At 42.2% G+C, this 15,856-nt stretch overlaps 1 protein-coding gene across 1 annotated transcript; it reads left to right on the top strand.

The window, feature by feature from the left end:
• Nucleotides 1–1,417: 1,417 nt before the first annotated feature.
• LOC125528346 (protein VERNALIZATION 1) lies at nucleotides 1,418–13,370 on the top strand. Its single transcript, XM_048692822.2, has 8 exons — nucleotides 1,418–1,780; nucleotides 10,288–10,366; nucleotides 11,841–11,905; nucleotides 11,995–12,094; nucleotides 12,288–12,329; nucleotides 12,481–12,522; nucleotides 12,615–12,727; nucleotides 12,893–13,370. Exons 1-8 carry the CDS (start codon nucleotides 1,596–1,598, stop codon nucleotides 12,999–13,001), a joined length of 735 nt encoding a protein of 244 aa, XP_048548779.2. The 5' UTR covers nucleotides 1,418–1,595; the 3' UTR covers nucleotides 13,002–13,370.
• The last annotated feature ends 2,486 nt before the right edge of the window (nucleotides 13,371–15,856 follow it).

The following is a 15,856-nucleotide window of genomic DNA, read 5'->3' as shown; positions in this document are numbered from 1 at the left end:
TCTAGACACGTTTTAGTGTTAGATATCTCCGTATCTAGACAAATTTAAGATAAATAATTTGGGACGGAGTTAATACATGGCATATTTGCAGAATAAAGAAAAAGAAAAAAAGATGTACATGGCATATTCGCAAAGAAAAAAAAGAAAAGAAAAGAGATGTGCATGGTATGATTGCGAGATCTGTCCTCATCGGTCATAAAGAGCAGCATTGGTGGTTGCTGGTTACGTCAAATGGTTGCAAAGTGGTCATTTGACAAGCATGCATATGGGCTTTTTGTTTGTTTGTCAGCATAAACGATAAAATGGGTCATGATTCACATGTTCGAACACTGAACTACTAAATGTTGTATTAGGCCCAACAGCAGTTTTAGTGTAGAAACCATTTTAGTGCTGCAAATGGTTTCAGCACGGCCCTATATATCGAGAAGCTGGTCACTGCAGAAGTGCAGATATATCACATGTACAGTTCTCTATAGAGCGTTTTTTTGTCCATATATAAAGAAAAATACACGAACCGTTTCTGGAGTATATAATTGGTATGGAGTCGGACAACCCCACGATGAGACGCTTGACAACAGTGTATTGATGGATGGCTGGTCGGTATACACGCACAGCACAGTACCCCTACTCCTAGGACTGGCGAGTATCTTTCATTCATTCCAGAAATACGCGGGTCGGCCAAAAGTAGAAAAATACACTGCGCCCACTCGATCCACGCAGCGCACTGCACTGCACTGCACTGCACAGCAACGCTTCATGTCAAAAGTCGAGCTCAATCATGCACGCGATGGACGCGGCGCGAACGACCCGGGCGGCACGACGCGAGTGCCCGCCGCGCCCGCCCGCCCGCCCCGCAGCCGACCTCTCCCAAACGGGACAAGCGAGACGGCCCAAAACGAGCAAGGAAAGCAGCCTCCTACTGTGGCAGCCCGCCCCCACGACCGTCATCTCGCCTTCCATTCCATTTTCCCTGGACGGACCAGACCCGTCCCGAGCCGCCCTGACCTAGCCAGCCAGCATTTCCTCTTTCGTCCCCCGCCGCCGTGACCAAAAAAGCAAAAAAGGAAAAAGGGGAAATGCTAAAGGAAAAAACTCCGCTCTTTCCCTTCTTCTAGGCCTAGGGTACAGTAGAATATTATAAAAGGAAAAATTCTGCTCGTTTTTTTGCTCTGTGGTGTGTGTTTGTGGCGAGAGAAAATGATTTGGGGAAAGCAAAATCGGGAGATTCGCACGTACGATCGTTCGACACGTCGACGCCCGGCGGGCCTGGGGTGGGGCATCGTGTGGCTGCAGGACCGCGGGGCCCCGCGAAGCGGGCCGGGCCAATGGGTGCTCGACAGCGGCTATGCTCCAGACCAGCCCGGTATTGCATACCGCGCTCGGGGCCAGATCCCTTTAAAAACCCCTCCCCCCCTGCCGGAACCCTCGTTTTGGCCTGGCCATCCTCCCTCTCCTCCCCTCTCTTCCACCTCACCCAACCACCTGATAGCCATGGCTCCGCCGCCTCGCCTCCGCCTGCGCCAGTCGGAGTAGCCGTCGCGGTCTGCCGGTGTTGGAGGGTAGGGGCGTAGGGTTGGCCCGGTTCTCGAGCGGAGATGGGGCGCGGGAAGGTGCAGCTGAAGCGGATCGAGAACAAGATCAACCGGCAGGTGACCTTCTCCAAGCGCCGCTCGGGGCTTCTCAAGAAGGCGCACGAGATCTCCGTGCTCTGCGACGCCGAGGTCGGCCTCATCATCTTCTCCACCAAGGGAAAGCTCTACGAGTTCTCCACCGAGTCATGGTAAATTAAGCACGCGCTGTCTTTAAATTTGTTCCCCAATACGCCTTCGATTTCGATTTCCTGCGCACCGTTCTGGTCCTGCGAGACGACCCGGCCGACCCCAGGGCCTTCTCCATTTCCGCGCTGCTGTTTGGTAGATTCCGTTTGCCCGCTCGCTGTTTCCATCCGATTCTGCCGTGGCTGCTTGCTCGTTTTTCTTAGAATCGATGGGGGAGCTGGCGTTCCGCGCGGCCGCGATTTCTTGCTATGGGGGGTAGGGCGCGCGATGGGTCGCCGGGCTATTTTATGCTCCGCCAGCGCCGGGAAGGTTGTTCATCTGGCGTATTTTGGGGAAATTTTGGTCCCGGACGCGCCAGGTGGCACCCAAGTGGAAGGGTTAAGACGGTAATCTCTTGATATTTCTATCGGGCTGGGGTTATTTACGTAAAAAATATATATGGGGTTAAAGTGACATCGCAATTTAGCATGCTACCTCATCTTCTCATTTGGAATCTTAACTAGACGCTACAATACCTTGTTGTCTCCCTCATCAAATCTGTGCTTGCTGCTTGAACAAATGAACCTCGTCATCTCGGTTATTTCCAGAATTTTGTTCCACAGGCTTTGCTATCATTCGTATTGGTAGCTCCGGCCATGCGGCCATTTTGTTGCTTGCTTGGAGATACTGTCTACGGCACGCACGGAGAAAAGAGTCACTTGACCAGCTAATGCATGGAATTATTGTCTGCAGCTGATGAAACTCCGGCATGAAGAGTCAAACCAAAAAGTAGAGAGTTCCTTCCAAATATAAAATAAGAGTTTCTGCATACTTTTTCCCTTTCAACCATCATAGTTTGCCCGTGATATTTGTTGGTGCTGGCGATGGTTCTTCACAAAGTAAAGGAGTCAATAAAATCACGGAGACTGATCCATTATTTCCCCCACACGCTGACATTAGTCCATGTTAGTTTCCCATTTCTGTCTGCTTCCATAATTCCCGTCCGGCGAAGTACTAGATCAGCCTCCACGGTTTGAAAGTAAGAAATATCATACCGTCGAAAGGATCGCTACTGCTTAGTAAATATCCATTGTTGTTTGTAATCTTGCTGAGAAAGCAACATTACCATCAGCTTCATGGCAAGGACCTGCATGTTGAGGTGCTAAATCTCTTCTAGTTTTGTACCACTGAGGGTATGCGCGGCGCTAACGGAAAAGGGTAAGTAAAGTTTTATTGGCTTGCCTTCAGCTTCCTTGGTTGTTTGACGCATAGGTGCTTGCATGCATGTATCAAGCTGGTCACGTGATGAAAACGCGTAAGAATCAAAGTCGGTTAAATTAAGATATAAATAGATGCAGTCATATTTTAAGCTAGTGCTGCACTGTGAACTTCAGTATCTCAGATCAAAGTACTGAATAAAATTACCCCCTGTTTCCGTGCTGTTCATTTGGAAAAGACTGCCATGAACATCCGAATTGGTAACCATGCATTAATCAGCTTGCCGGCTTTATTTTCTTCTCTGTCGTTCCTTGTCATTTGGTTTGCTTTGCCTACCTCTGCATGATAGGCACGTGTAAGTAGCTCACGGGGACAAGTAACTGCTATGCTTTGTCTAGAGCCTATGAGACAGCACGCTGATGCACCACGATATTCCATGGTTTAGGATCGGAACTAAAATCTTGAGATCTTACAATATTCTAAAAACGCATCTATAGCCTGCATATAACCGACTCAGGCACAAAATCAGCATTGATCGAGCAGGCATCATATGCATACACTAAAATGCAGCTAATGATGTAGCCTGCTGATTTTCTGGACCTGGCTTGGATAATGGTTAATGTGCCCAATTGTTATTCACTCTATATCCTCCATCTCCTTATCGGTCGATTAATTTACCACACATAGCAAAGGTCCAAAGCTGACATTGCAACCAACTTTACTCATCTCTAGACTAGTAAACACGAAGTAAGCTGTTAGGGACTGTGTGATGGGTCTATGTTACATGCATTTGTTGTCGGTCTAGTACTTAACCAAGTCTGGGAACCAGTTATCCTCTACACCTATTGTGTCCCTAAACCTATATACTTGAGAGTAAAACAGAAGTTATTCCTAGGAATATCTGACTAAGCTATGGGATAGTCAACTTCCATTTTTGCTCCTGCCACATCTTGACTTAGTCCACAAATGACATATAGATGATCAGCTAGAACCGTTATTTAGAGTTTATATCTGCTCATTACATGTATTAATTCCATGAAATAGAAGAAAAACTGAATAGGCACACAATATAGTTGAAGCTCGGCAGATGACTTCATAAGTGTCATATCTATCAACCATTTCACATATTGTTACATTTTTGCTGCAGTGATATTTTGTTAGCTCCCAGTTACAAATTAACTAATATATGGAGATCCTGGGCACGTACATGTAAGCAGATCCTATCGACTTCCGTGGATCCGCTGATGGAATCACACCTCAGGATTTCATGGCATAGTCTTTATATGTCACGAACTGGTTGTTACTTTATTTATTTATTTTACACTGTGTTCGCCCACCCAGATGATAGAAATGTTATGTATTTAAAATGTAATCTCACAGTCATTGTTGTTGGTATGGACCGTATGCCAAAAAGGGTTTTACCATGAAGTCTATTAATGAATAATTATTTATGTTACAACTTGATTGCTTTACATTAGTTAAAATTAGTTATTTTGTACCTTTGTGCCCCCCTTCTTGTTCAACCATTTATCTTACCAAACTATGCATCAACAAACATGTACAGTCACTATTCATAAATTTCATATTCTCAAAATTTAAATATTAAGAACAAAAGTTATGTTTCTACTTTTTCCAACTGACAATTCTCTGAACTCAAATTTTATAATTTGAAATTTTAATATTAACATTTTATTTTAAAACTTTTTGAATTTTTTTTTTATTATAAAAAAGTTTGGATGGCATAAATTTATGTATGAACTATTATGAAACCACAAGCAATAACGAAAGTGTGTTTTTAAGCAAAACCTTATGACCCATCACTCAAATAGTTTGCGTTTGATTTTCAAATTGACGCGCATTAAAGACATATACATGCAGTCTTCATATCACATGTGTGCTTTTCCTGCTTAAGGTAGTAGGACTATCTCTTTTTTGAGAAAAACCGATTACAACGTAGATGCACACACAAGTGCACATTACCACCACACGTACACACTCACACAATGTTTAGTAAGGACTAAAATTGTGGAGCTTCAAGATCTCTGGAACGTCAGGAATGTCGCCTCCCACGGAACGAATAATCCGCACAGTGTGTCAAACCATTGGTTCGATCTTCCTTGGTGTGCTGTGAGTCAAGGTATTAAAAAAGCGGTAGGCGCTAATCTGAATTTTGCCTATGCCTAGTGCAATGACCGCCTAGGCGCACTTATGCCTTCGTATGACAAAGAAGGAGATTTTACAACAATGAAATCAATGGTGCGGAGCCTAGAGGGAGGTATCGGTGGTGAGTTGGAGTGAGAAATCCCTCCTCTGATTCAACCTTTCTTGACAACATAGCCCAAACAAGACCGTCCATTTTCTTTGCATCCCCCTTTTCCCGTCTCTTTGTATCGTTAGGTCTCTTTCATTCGTCATTTGTATGTAGCGATAATGGTGGTGTCTGCAGCTTCTTCCCTGCATTCGCTTCTCCTTTCCTACCGTCGCCGGAAAAAGATCTCATCGGTCATGGAGAACATAGTCGGGCGCCTAAACCTTGGCCTATGGCAAAAGTGAGGCGGTAGTCTGCTTAGCGCCTAAGTGGCTCCTTTTCATTGTCCTTTTTTCCATGTTGGGAGTACAACCGCACTCCTAACCCACTAACCATAGATTGGTTATCATCTAGTACTTTCTGTACCACTTTTATCTTACAAACGCGAGGGTATTGTGGTGGAGAGCCATGTATTACAACTTTGATAATCAAAATTCAAAATTCAAGCCTCTGAAGATCCTTTGAAAAATGTGTTTTGTCAAGGGCAAAAAATATATCTTTGTTTGCCATACCAAGATACTCCCTCCGTAAACAAATATAAGAGCGTTTAGGTCACTACTTGAGTGATCCGAACGCTCTTATATTTGTTTACCAGGGAGTACAAAAGACCATATTCTTGCACTAATTTTTACTAGTGGTTATGCCCGGGCATATGAGGGTCGGGAAGGAAGGCGCAAGGGACATCTAGTAAAAATTAGTGAGAGAATAACCGCAAGGGACATTGTGCACTAATGTTTACCAGGGAGTACAAAAGACCACATTGTGCCCGGGCATATGAGGGTCGGGAAGGAAGGCGCAAGGGACATCTATAAGATGGCTAAGATCGTGAGGAAGGCGAGGGATGTCAAACAAGTTAAATGCATCAAGGATAGAGCAGATCAACTCCTGGTGAAGGACAAGGAGATCAAGCATAGATGACAGGAGTACTCCGACAAGCTATTCAATGGAGAGATGAATCTAGGGGTCTGAGATTAGGGAGGCTTTACAAAGAATGATGTTATAGGAGTCATTGGGCACCACTTAAGAGTAATGGCAAGCGTGACCAAAAATCAGTTTGTTTTCATGCCTGAGAGGTTGATCATGGAAGTCATTTTCTTGGTATGAAAACTTATGGAGAAATACAGGGAGCAAAAAGAAGACTTGCATATGATGTTCATTGACTTGAAAAAGTCCTGCAATAAGATACTGCAAAATGTCATGTGGTGGTCCTTGGAGAAACACAAAGTCCCAATAAAGTACATTACTCTCATCAAGGACATGTACGATGATCTCATGACAAGTGTTCAAAAAAGTGATGGCGACACTGATGACCTTCCGCATAAAATAGGACAGCACCAAGGGTCAACTTCGAGCCCTTATCTTTTTGCCTTGATGATGGATGAGGTCACAAGGGATATGCAAGGAGATATTCCATGGTGTATTCTCTTTACGATTAATGTGGTGCTAGTCAATGATAGTAGCTCGAGGCATAATGGAAAGTTAGAGCTATGGAGACAAACTTTGGATCAAAGTTTTTAGGCTTAGTAGAACTAAAATTGAGTACATGAGGTGCGGTTTCAGTACTATTTGGCACGAGGAGGTTAGCCTCAATGGGTAGGTGGTACCTCAGAAGGGCACCTTTTGATATTTGGGATCAGTGTTGGAAAAGGATGCCGATATTGATGAAGATGTGAGCCATTAAATCAAAGTCGGATGGAGGAAATGATGCCAAGTTTCTGGTGTTCTCTCTTGACAAGATAGTGCCACGAAAGCTAAAAGGCAGGTTCGATAGGATGGCGCCCCGCAATGTATGGCGCTGAGTATTGGCCGACTAAAATGAGACATATTCAACAATTGGGTGTAGCAGAAATGCGCATCTTGAGATGGATGTGTGGTCACCCAAGAAAGGATCGAGTCCAAAATGATGATATACATGTAGAGTCGGGGTAGCACCGATTGAAGGGAAGCTTGTCGAACATCGTCTGAGATGGCTTGGATATATACAAAGTAGGCCTTTAGAAACTTTCGTGCATAGCAGGCGGTTAATACATGCTAATAATGTAAGAGAGGTTGGGCTAGACCAAACTTGACATGGAAGGAGTCCGTGAAGAGAGATCTGAAGCACTAAAGTATCACAGGGAACTAGTCATGGACAGGGGTGTGTGGAAGTTAGCTATCCACACGCCAGAACCATTACTTGGTTTTGAGATCTTATGGATTTCAGCTCTACCCTACCCAACTTATTTGGGACTAAACGCTTTGTTGTTGTATCTCTTGCCTTGGTCTTAGCAACTTACCATGTGCATGTCTTTTCTCAAAAAGCAAAATTGAATGCCAAGTATTTCCTGAAGTTGTACATTGTACAATTTGATGTCCTTGCTCCACGGTACATCAGATTTCCCATCTCATGATGATGCAACAACTAGGTCTTAGAGCAACTCTAGCAGAGTCTTCATGGCTTCCGTCGCTATATTTCTTTTATCTCGCTCCATACACAGGTCTCGTGGCCTCCATATTTGGAGGTTGGAGAGGTCCAGTATGGAGCTCGCCCCAAAACCAACCGCTAAAGTTTTAAGCTTCCTCCTCGCGCCTCCTGTCGGATTTGAAGCAACCCGCGCCCTCGGATTCCTATGGCGGTCCATTGGATGACCGCCATGCGGCATCATCTTCTTGCTTGCGTGTGAGCAGACTGGAGGTGTGCGAGTAGGTCGCTGCAGCATTTCTCATAGGGAGGCGCGCCCTTCGACTACCCGCCATTAGCTGCCACCCGCGTCCCCAAGTGCCTCCCTAATGGCGCCTGCGGTGGCCTGTAAAAGGCCGACGCCCTCCGCTCTCTAGCTTCAATGCTATCTTCGACGCCTCTTATTCCAATCTCACACGCCTCCAATCCACCATCCCCTTTGTCGTCCACAGCGCATCCAAAGGAGCTCCCTCTCGCCTTCAATTTTTGGCATAAGGTGGAGGAGTAGCCCGCGGATCCTTTGCCCCCCTTTAGGGACCAGACGAACCTAGTCCTGGAGGGGGGCTGCGCAGAGCAACTTGTAGCACCCAAGATTCTATCCCGATCACGTGATGAATTCATGATCGGAGCAGAATCGCATTTCGAGCGCATAGCGAGGTGGATATCAACATACCATGCACTAAATAGATGAGAATACCAGATAAAGGTTTACACTCGCCACAAGCTACAACATGAATACATCAATACACAACAATCATCATACAGGAGAGCAGGATCCAACTATGGATGAAATCAAACGAAAAGAAGAACGACATCTACCCTGCTAATCCCGGGCTCCTGAACTGGAACCCATCCTATGATCGACGAAGAAGCAGAAGAACTCCAAAAGCAAACATGCATCGCTCTCACGTCAAGCATCGCTTTATCTATACCTGCACCTGTTGTAGTAATCTATGAGCCATGGGGACTCAGCAATCTCATTACCAAGGGTAGCAAAACTAGCAAAGATTAATGGGTATGGAAGGGTTAAGTGGTGAGGAGGCTGGAAGCATTAAGTATTTGTATGGTGGCTAACTTACGAGTACAAGAGTAAGAAGAGTAAACTACACATAGCGGTCGCAAACTATTAATGATCAAGAAGTGATCCTGAACTACTTATGAGTCAGTCATAACCCCACCGTGTTCACTTCCTGAACTCCTTGGAAAAGAGACGATCACGTAACGCACGCGGTTGGTGTATTTTAATTGGGTTCAGTGTCAAGTTCTCTAAAATCGGGTATTATAAATTTTTAAGTCGCCACATAACCGCGGGCACGGCTTCCGAAAAGATTTAGCCCTGCAGGGGTGCACCAAGTAGTCCATTATAAATTACCACATGCATCTGATGGAACATCCTCACACCATGGTAACACGATGCTTACGATAAGGAACCCCGGTGGACAAGCCACTCGTCAAAGGCAAAACTAAACCAGCAAGACCACCCGGTGTGTCGTCACCCCGATAAGAGCCGCGCCTATTTTCTAGGGTTGCCTAACCCTTGGGATCCCTTGGACCACCTTACTATGTGCATGTTTTCTTTTCACACGGGCATTTATCTGCTTTGGCATCAAAGCTTTCATTTGAAAATTTGCTACTACCACCTATATTTGTACTGACAATACCTTTGCATGGACCCACACATTAGGTTTTAAAATGGTTCTCACATTCGTGTTGTCTTACTTATCTAGGCATGGCTCTTGCCCAGATAATTGTTGTTGGTCACACCCTTCTATATTATCGGTTTGTGAGTCTAGCTGATTGGATATGTGAGTTGTTGCACACTCTTGAACTGATTTTGACTTGATGACCATTGTAACCATTTGCGGGTTATAGGCTAGCACATAGTTCAACACTATAACTAATTGTTGGTTCATTCCTACTATAGGTTATAGGGTAGCGTTTGACAATTTTCCATGTGTTGTGGGTACTTGTGACAATTGAGGACACGATGTTTGTGGTGACAGAGAACACGTTGACCTCCACAAATAGTTAGGATGCTGGGTAAAGCCTACGGGAAAACAGGGAGAAGGTATAGGAGGAGAATAACATGAGTAGTAAAAAAGTTAATGACTTAAATACAACATCAAGGAACGTTTCTTAAACTGAAGCTCTAGCACTATAGTTAAATAATTTGAATCCGGCAGAAATTATACTAACCTTGCCTAGCACAATTCCACCCCTAAACTTCTGTTTTGCAAATTTCGTTAAGTCTATAGACAGAAGAAAAGGGTCACTCTATTTTCCCAACAAAACTTGAACAACACCAGAACCTTAATTTGAAGTCAGTTTCGTGCTCTTTCTATCATTTACACGTCACAGTGAAATGCTTTGCAAACTATTTGACCAGATGCTGTATACCACATTTGAATCTCATTTGCATATACTGACATGAAACAACGCATTACAGAAAAGCTTCTGATATGTCAAAATGTATCATATATCAATTCTTGAGATTGTGCATATACTGGACATTAATCTTGTTTACATGTACTTCCAATGACTAGATATTTCTTTCTCTTATGCAGTATGGACAAAATTCTTGAACGGTATGAGCGCTATTCTTATGCAGAAAAGGTTCTCGTTTCAAGTGAATCTGAAATTCAGGTAAAAATGAAAAACAAACGGTTTGCTTTCCTTTAGCTATGAAATAAATTGTTGCCGATATCAGATGTTCTGAAATTTATTTGTAGGCCACTATATTTTGAATGATTTCCATGCGCTATGAAGTTAATTGACTTGCAACTATGGATTGTTGGTCTATTTGATTCTCTTGTAACCTATTATCAGTTTTTCTTCGATGAATGCTTAGGCATGGTCGAATAATGTAACCAAATACCACTTGACCAATTTACTTTCATGGCTACTGAACTAGACTAGCGTGCTGATTCGTACATACTGCCTTTGGAAGAACTACAAAAATGTGATCTGACTTTAAGAGTTACTAAATTAGTACGTAGTAAACTGCAATGCATGGCCAGATCAGCAATTCTGGATTAGCCGGCTGAGTTTTTGAAGGGCTTAGCAACAAAAATTGACAAGCTTATATATTATAATGGCTTTAAAATACTTGTGTGCATCAGTGAAAATCACAATATTTTGATTGCAATAACAAAATGCTATCCTAGATTATTAAGACTTGTTACTAGATTGGTCATTGATCTTAAGTTCTTAGGATAAACTGTTGAATCTCCAGTCCTTCGGATTGTATTATGCTACTAATGGCCATTAAGGATAGCCCCATGACATTAGTTCTCATCTCCAATTTTTCTGTATTGTTTGCGATATTGCTGCAGTTTCTTATTACAGCTTGTCTAAGGCTAACCATCTAGGATAAAAAGTAGATCCTGCAGACTTAGAAGATCCAGTTAGGCTCAATATTCTTATTTTTGTAACTCGGAACTCCAGGACCTCGCTTCAATTTTTTGGCCAATTTTTGTACAAACCAAGTTGTAGCTCCAACTGAGGGATCCAACCAGTTCTATCTGATTGCTGACAAACAGATTCAGCATGTACGTATGACGAGGACTATTTAAACATGTAATTACTAACCCAAAAAATATTCCAAATTTTATTTAAATATTTACCTCTGCTGCAGCATTTTTAATATTACGAAATATGATTTTTACATCTGATAGTAACACTTGTTGCAGTGACATAATTGATTTGAAGTTATGAAAATTCAAGTTCACTGCACAGAACAATCCTTCCTGATTTATGCCCCCGGGGTAAAGGAGGAGGGTTGTGATAGGCTTGGCGAGCCAACGTAAAAACTCAGCCACTCTTATGGAGATGAAACCCAAAAGCCAAAGAGCTAGCTATGGACAGGGGCGCGTGGAAGCTTGCTATCCATGTGCCAGAACCATGAGTTGGTTGCGAGATCTTATGGGTTTCACCTCTAGCCTACCCCAACTTGTTTGGGACTAAAGGCTTTGTTGTTGTTGTTGGTGGTGGTGGTGTCAATGTTGTTAAAGTCTCTTTGTTCATTTCTGAACTAACTTAGCCTATTTGTAGCATTTCTGTCATTGTTCCTTCCTGTCCCACCCAAAGTTAGTAATGCGGTTGTTATTTGTTTGTGCAGGGAAACTGGTGTCACGAATATAGGAAACTGAAGGCAAAGGTTGAGACAATACAGAAATGTCAAAAGTAATTTGTAACGATTTTGGTTGATTGCCAGTATATTGTATACACTCTGAAGATAAATGGGACTGAATTTCTACATCCTGCATATGCAGGCATCTCATGGGAGAGGATCTTGAATCTTTGAATCTCAAGGAGTTGCAGCAACTGGAGCAGCAGCTGGAAAGCTCACTGAAACATATCAGATCCAGGAAGGTACTGATTTAAATGATTTGATACAGCAGCACAATATATAAAAAAACAAGAAAAACACTTGCAGAGAAGTTCAGCAAAGTATATCTGAAATCAGATTCTAGACTGAGATGTTCAAAATATGTATATGCATTTTAGTCATATGCTCTTCATAGTTAAAAAAATGACTAATTTTTTTCATTTTTTGTACTTGCAGAACCAACTTATGCACGAATCCATTTCTGAGCTTCAGAAGAAGGTAAGCTGTCAACCTTGCATACCTTATTCGGTATTCGAACTGGTCAACTTGTCATGAAGCCTTAGCTTGTTTCAAGATTTGTGACATTATAACATGTATGCAAGTAACTGGTCTACATGCACGTAACCTCATTACATCGTTCTTGCTGCAGGAGAGGTCACTGCAGGAGGAGAATAAAGTTCTCCAGAAGGAAGTAAGCCCGTTATATCACCTTATGGTCCAACCGGTCTAAATTGTTCCGTATAGCAAATTTTATTGACAGAGGTCCGTGTCCCTTCCCCACAGCTCGTGGAGAAGCAGAAGGCCCATGCGGCGCAGCAAGATCAAACTCAGCCTCAAACCAGCTCTTCTTCTTCTTCCTTCATGCTGAGGGATGCTCCCCCTGCCGCAAATACCAGGTGATGATGTACATCACAAGTCTAATCTTATTCAGAGTTCAAGGAACCATCTTTTGAATTGGTCGGGTTGTTCCTTGCAGCCCACTTTTGGTCTCTATGCAGTTCTGTCGGGCCACATTTAAGTAACATAATACTAATATGCTTGTGTTCGCTTTGGTTGTGCAGCATTCATCCAGCGGCAGCAGGCGAGAGGGCAGAGGATGCGGCAGTGCAGCCGCAGGCCCCACCCCGGACGGGGCTTCCACCGTGGATGGTGAGCCACATCAATGGGTGAAGGGCATCCAGCCCATACAGGCGTACTATTCAGTAGAGGGTAACAAGTTGCACCGGCCAGCCTGGTGTATGTTGCGGTTGCTAGCACGCCTGACCCCTTGGAGGGGAAAGGAAAAGAAATCAGAGTAAAGTAGCAAGCTGCAGCGATGTGTATATTTCACTTTGTCCACCTCAGTTTCCCTCCCAGCTGGGCTGAGATGGCTGTACGAGTAATTTACCATGTAATCTATATGTAGCTTGAGTGATGAATTTTCAAGTTTCCATGATACCCGTCTCTACTGGGTGTTGTTTATGTGAATTAACCTATCAAATATGAGCATTGTGTATATTGTGATTCTTGAAAATAAATAAATCAGGACCTTTATGTCTTCGTCGTCTTCCCATCTGGACTTGAAAGAGAGTATACCAATTGGATTTTAGGGATGACATCAGAGTCACCAACGCAAAAGGTTCTGCCGCCCATACATTTCCTGCCATCATAAACCGAGAGAAACATGCCATAAAAGAAAAGGAATGATTGATATGGATACTCTGCACTAGTTCTAAACAGCACACTTTTTAATCAACACCAATGAACTATGCAGTTTGAGCCTGCTGACGATATTTTGGCCTTTTTTTAGAACAATATCATGAACCTCATTCCCACTTTTTCGAGGACTCATTAGTCTCCATCATTCTTTCCCTCACTGGGACAACGCTCTTATAATGATGATCACACTTCTTTTTACTTACAACTCGATAAACCGAATGATATCACTACATATGAATGCCTCTGGCAGTGTGTTAGGATATGCAATGATCTAGCGTAACATGTATAACAATGTCGAACGGTGGCTTTGCCACAAATATCATGTCAGCTCTATATGATCATGCAAAGTAAAATGACAATGAACACTCGAGTCATGTGAATAGTAATCATGGAAGTTGCATGACAATATATCTCTGAATGACTATGAAAATGTCATGATAGGTAGGTATGGTGTTTGTTTTGACGAAGGGTGCAATAAGGTTTATGTGTGATAAAGTGTGTCATACCACAGGATTTGGATGCATCGGCGAAGTTTGCACCAAGTCTCGAGGTAAGAATGAGCAATGCATGGTACCAAAGAGGCTAGAAAAATATGGAAGGGTGGAAGTACTTAAAGTCCACAAATTCACATTAGTCATAAGAACTCAAGTATTTATTGTGAAATTCAAATACTAGGCGCGAAACTTTCTGTTTTTGCACAGAATCAATTCAACTATCATCTAAATCATCACAAAGACTTTACTTAGCACAGACTCAAAATAAAAGATAAAAACACAATCATTACAGTAGCAATAACCATGTTGACTCACAAGGCAGAAAAGAAAAATAAAGATAACTATCGGGTTGTCTCCCAACAAGCTCGCTCTTTATAGTCATTAAGATAGGCTTTAGATTTCAATGATACTCACATAAAATACAAGAATTTAAACACAAAGAGAGCGTCATATAACATGTAATGATCACATTTAAGTCTAATCCACTTCCTATGTAAAGGCATTTCATAATCAAACTAATTATCAAACTAAGCAATATTTAGCATATGCAAATGCAAGAAAGAAGGATGAGACATTACTAATTTGAACATCAAGAGAGGTAATTGAGTAACATGAAGATTTCTATAGCTATACTTTCCTTTCTCAAAATAATTACATGTAGAATCGCAATCAAATTCAACAATATAGCTATCATATAAAATATTCTCTCCATGATCCACATGCATGCAAATTTTATCATCTTCCAAGATAGTGGGATTATATTAACATCAACTAAAGTCATGACCTCTCCAAACCAACTTTTATCAGAAATTTCGTAATATTGATTGTTCTCCAAAATAGTGAGATTCCAAACCCACTTTTAATATTCATAGCATTATGATCGTCACCCCAGTCATTGTCATTAGCACAATTAACTTTCATGGAATTAATATTAACAACATTGCAATCATGTTTTTCATTCAATAAATGTATCCCAATAAGCAGCAAGTTTGAAAAGATTAGCAAGTGGATGAGGATCCATATGTCTTTATTTTTATTTTATTGAGTCATCATGAAAGAAAGCATAAATAAAGCAAGAAAATAAGGTGTGTGTGTGTGTGCAGGTACCTAATTTTTTTGGTGAAACCTCCTCGTCAACGGCGTCGGAAATTCTTCTACTACTTGTGACAGGCGTTGGGATTTCCCCAAAGAGGAAGGGTGATGTAGTATAGTAGCAGATAGTATTTCCCTCAGTTAAGAACCAATGTTTATCGAACCAATAGAAGATTCACGCAAACAAAGATAAATTGCACACACACAAAACAAATACTTGCACCCAATGCAGGCAAGAGGGTTAATAATCCCCTTGTACTCATTAATTGCAAGATTAATTCTGGTAATGATAGATAGATAAATTGTAAAACAAAACAATTAAATAAATTGCAGCAAGGTATTTAGGATTTTAGTAATATACTATGAATGGACGCGGGGGCCATAGCTTTCACTAGAGGCATCTCTCTCATGAGCGTAGTAACTGTGGGTAAACAAATTACTGTTGAACAATTAATAGAAGAGCGCATAGTTATGATGTTATTCATGGCACGATCAATACATAGGCATTATGTGTAACGCCCTCGATGCGGCTATATCTCCCACGTGTCGAAGCACGACTTAGAGGCATAACCACATTGAAAGCAATGTCGCAAATGAGGTAATCTTCACACAACCCATGTAATACATAAGGGAGAAAGATACATAGTTGGCTTACAATCGCCACTTCACACAATACATGAATAAAGCATTACATCATCCAGATACAAACAAGGTCCGACTATGAAACCAAAATAAAACGAA

The sequence above is a fragment of the Triticum urartu genome, chromosome 5A, assembly GCF_056163025.1.
Source record: "Triticum urartu cultivar PI428250 chromosome 5A, HENAU_Tu73, whole genome shotgun sequence".
Lineage (NCBI taxonomy): Eukaryota > Viridiplantae > Streptophyta > Magnoliopsida > Poales > Poaceae > Triticum > Triticum urartu.
Note: the sequence above shows the minus strand (reverse complement) of the source record. Positions and strands in the feature narration are given on the sequence as shown.

Coding starts and splice junctions, on each gene's coding strand:
- LOC125528346 (XM_048692822.2), top strand. CDS start 1,596: ATGGGGCGCGGGAAGGTGCAGCTGAAGCGGATCGAGAACAAGATCAAC. Junction 12,095..12,287: donor AACATATCAGATCCAGGAAG/GTACTGATTTAA, acceptor TTGTACTTGCAG/AACCAACTTATGCACGAATC. Junction 12,330..12,480: donor TTTCTGAGCTTCAGAAGAAG/GTAAGCTGTCAA, acceptor TTCTTGCTGCAG/GAGAGGTCACTGCAGGAGGA.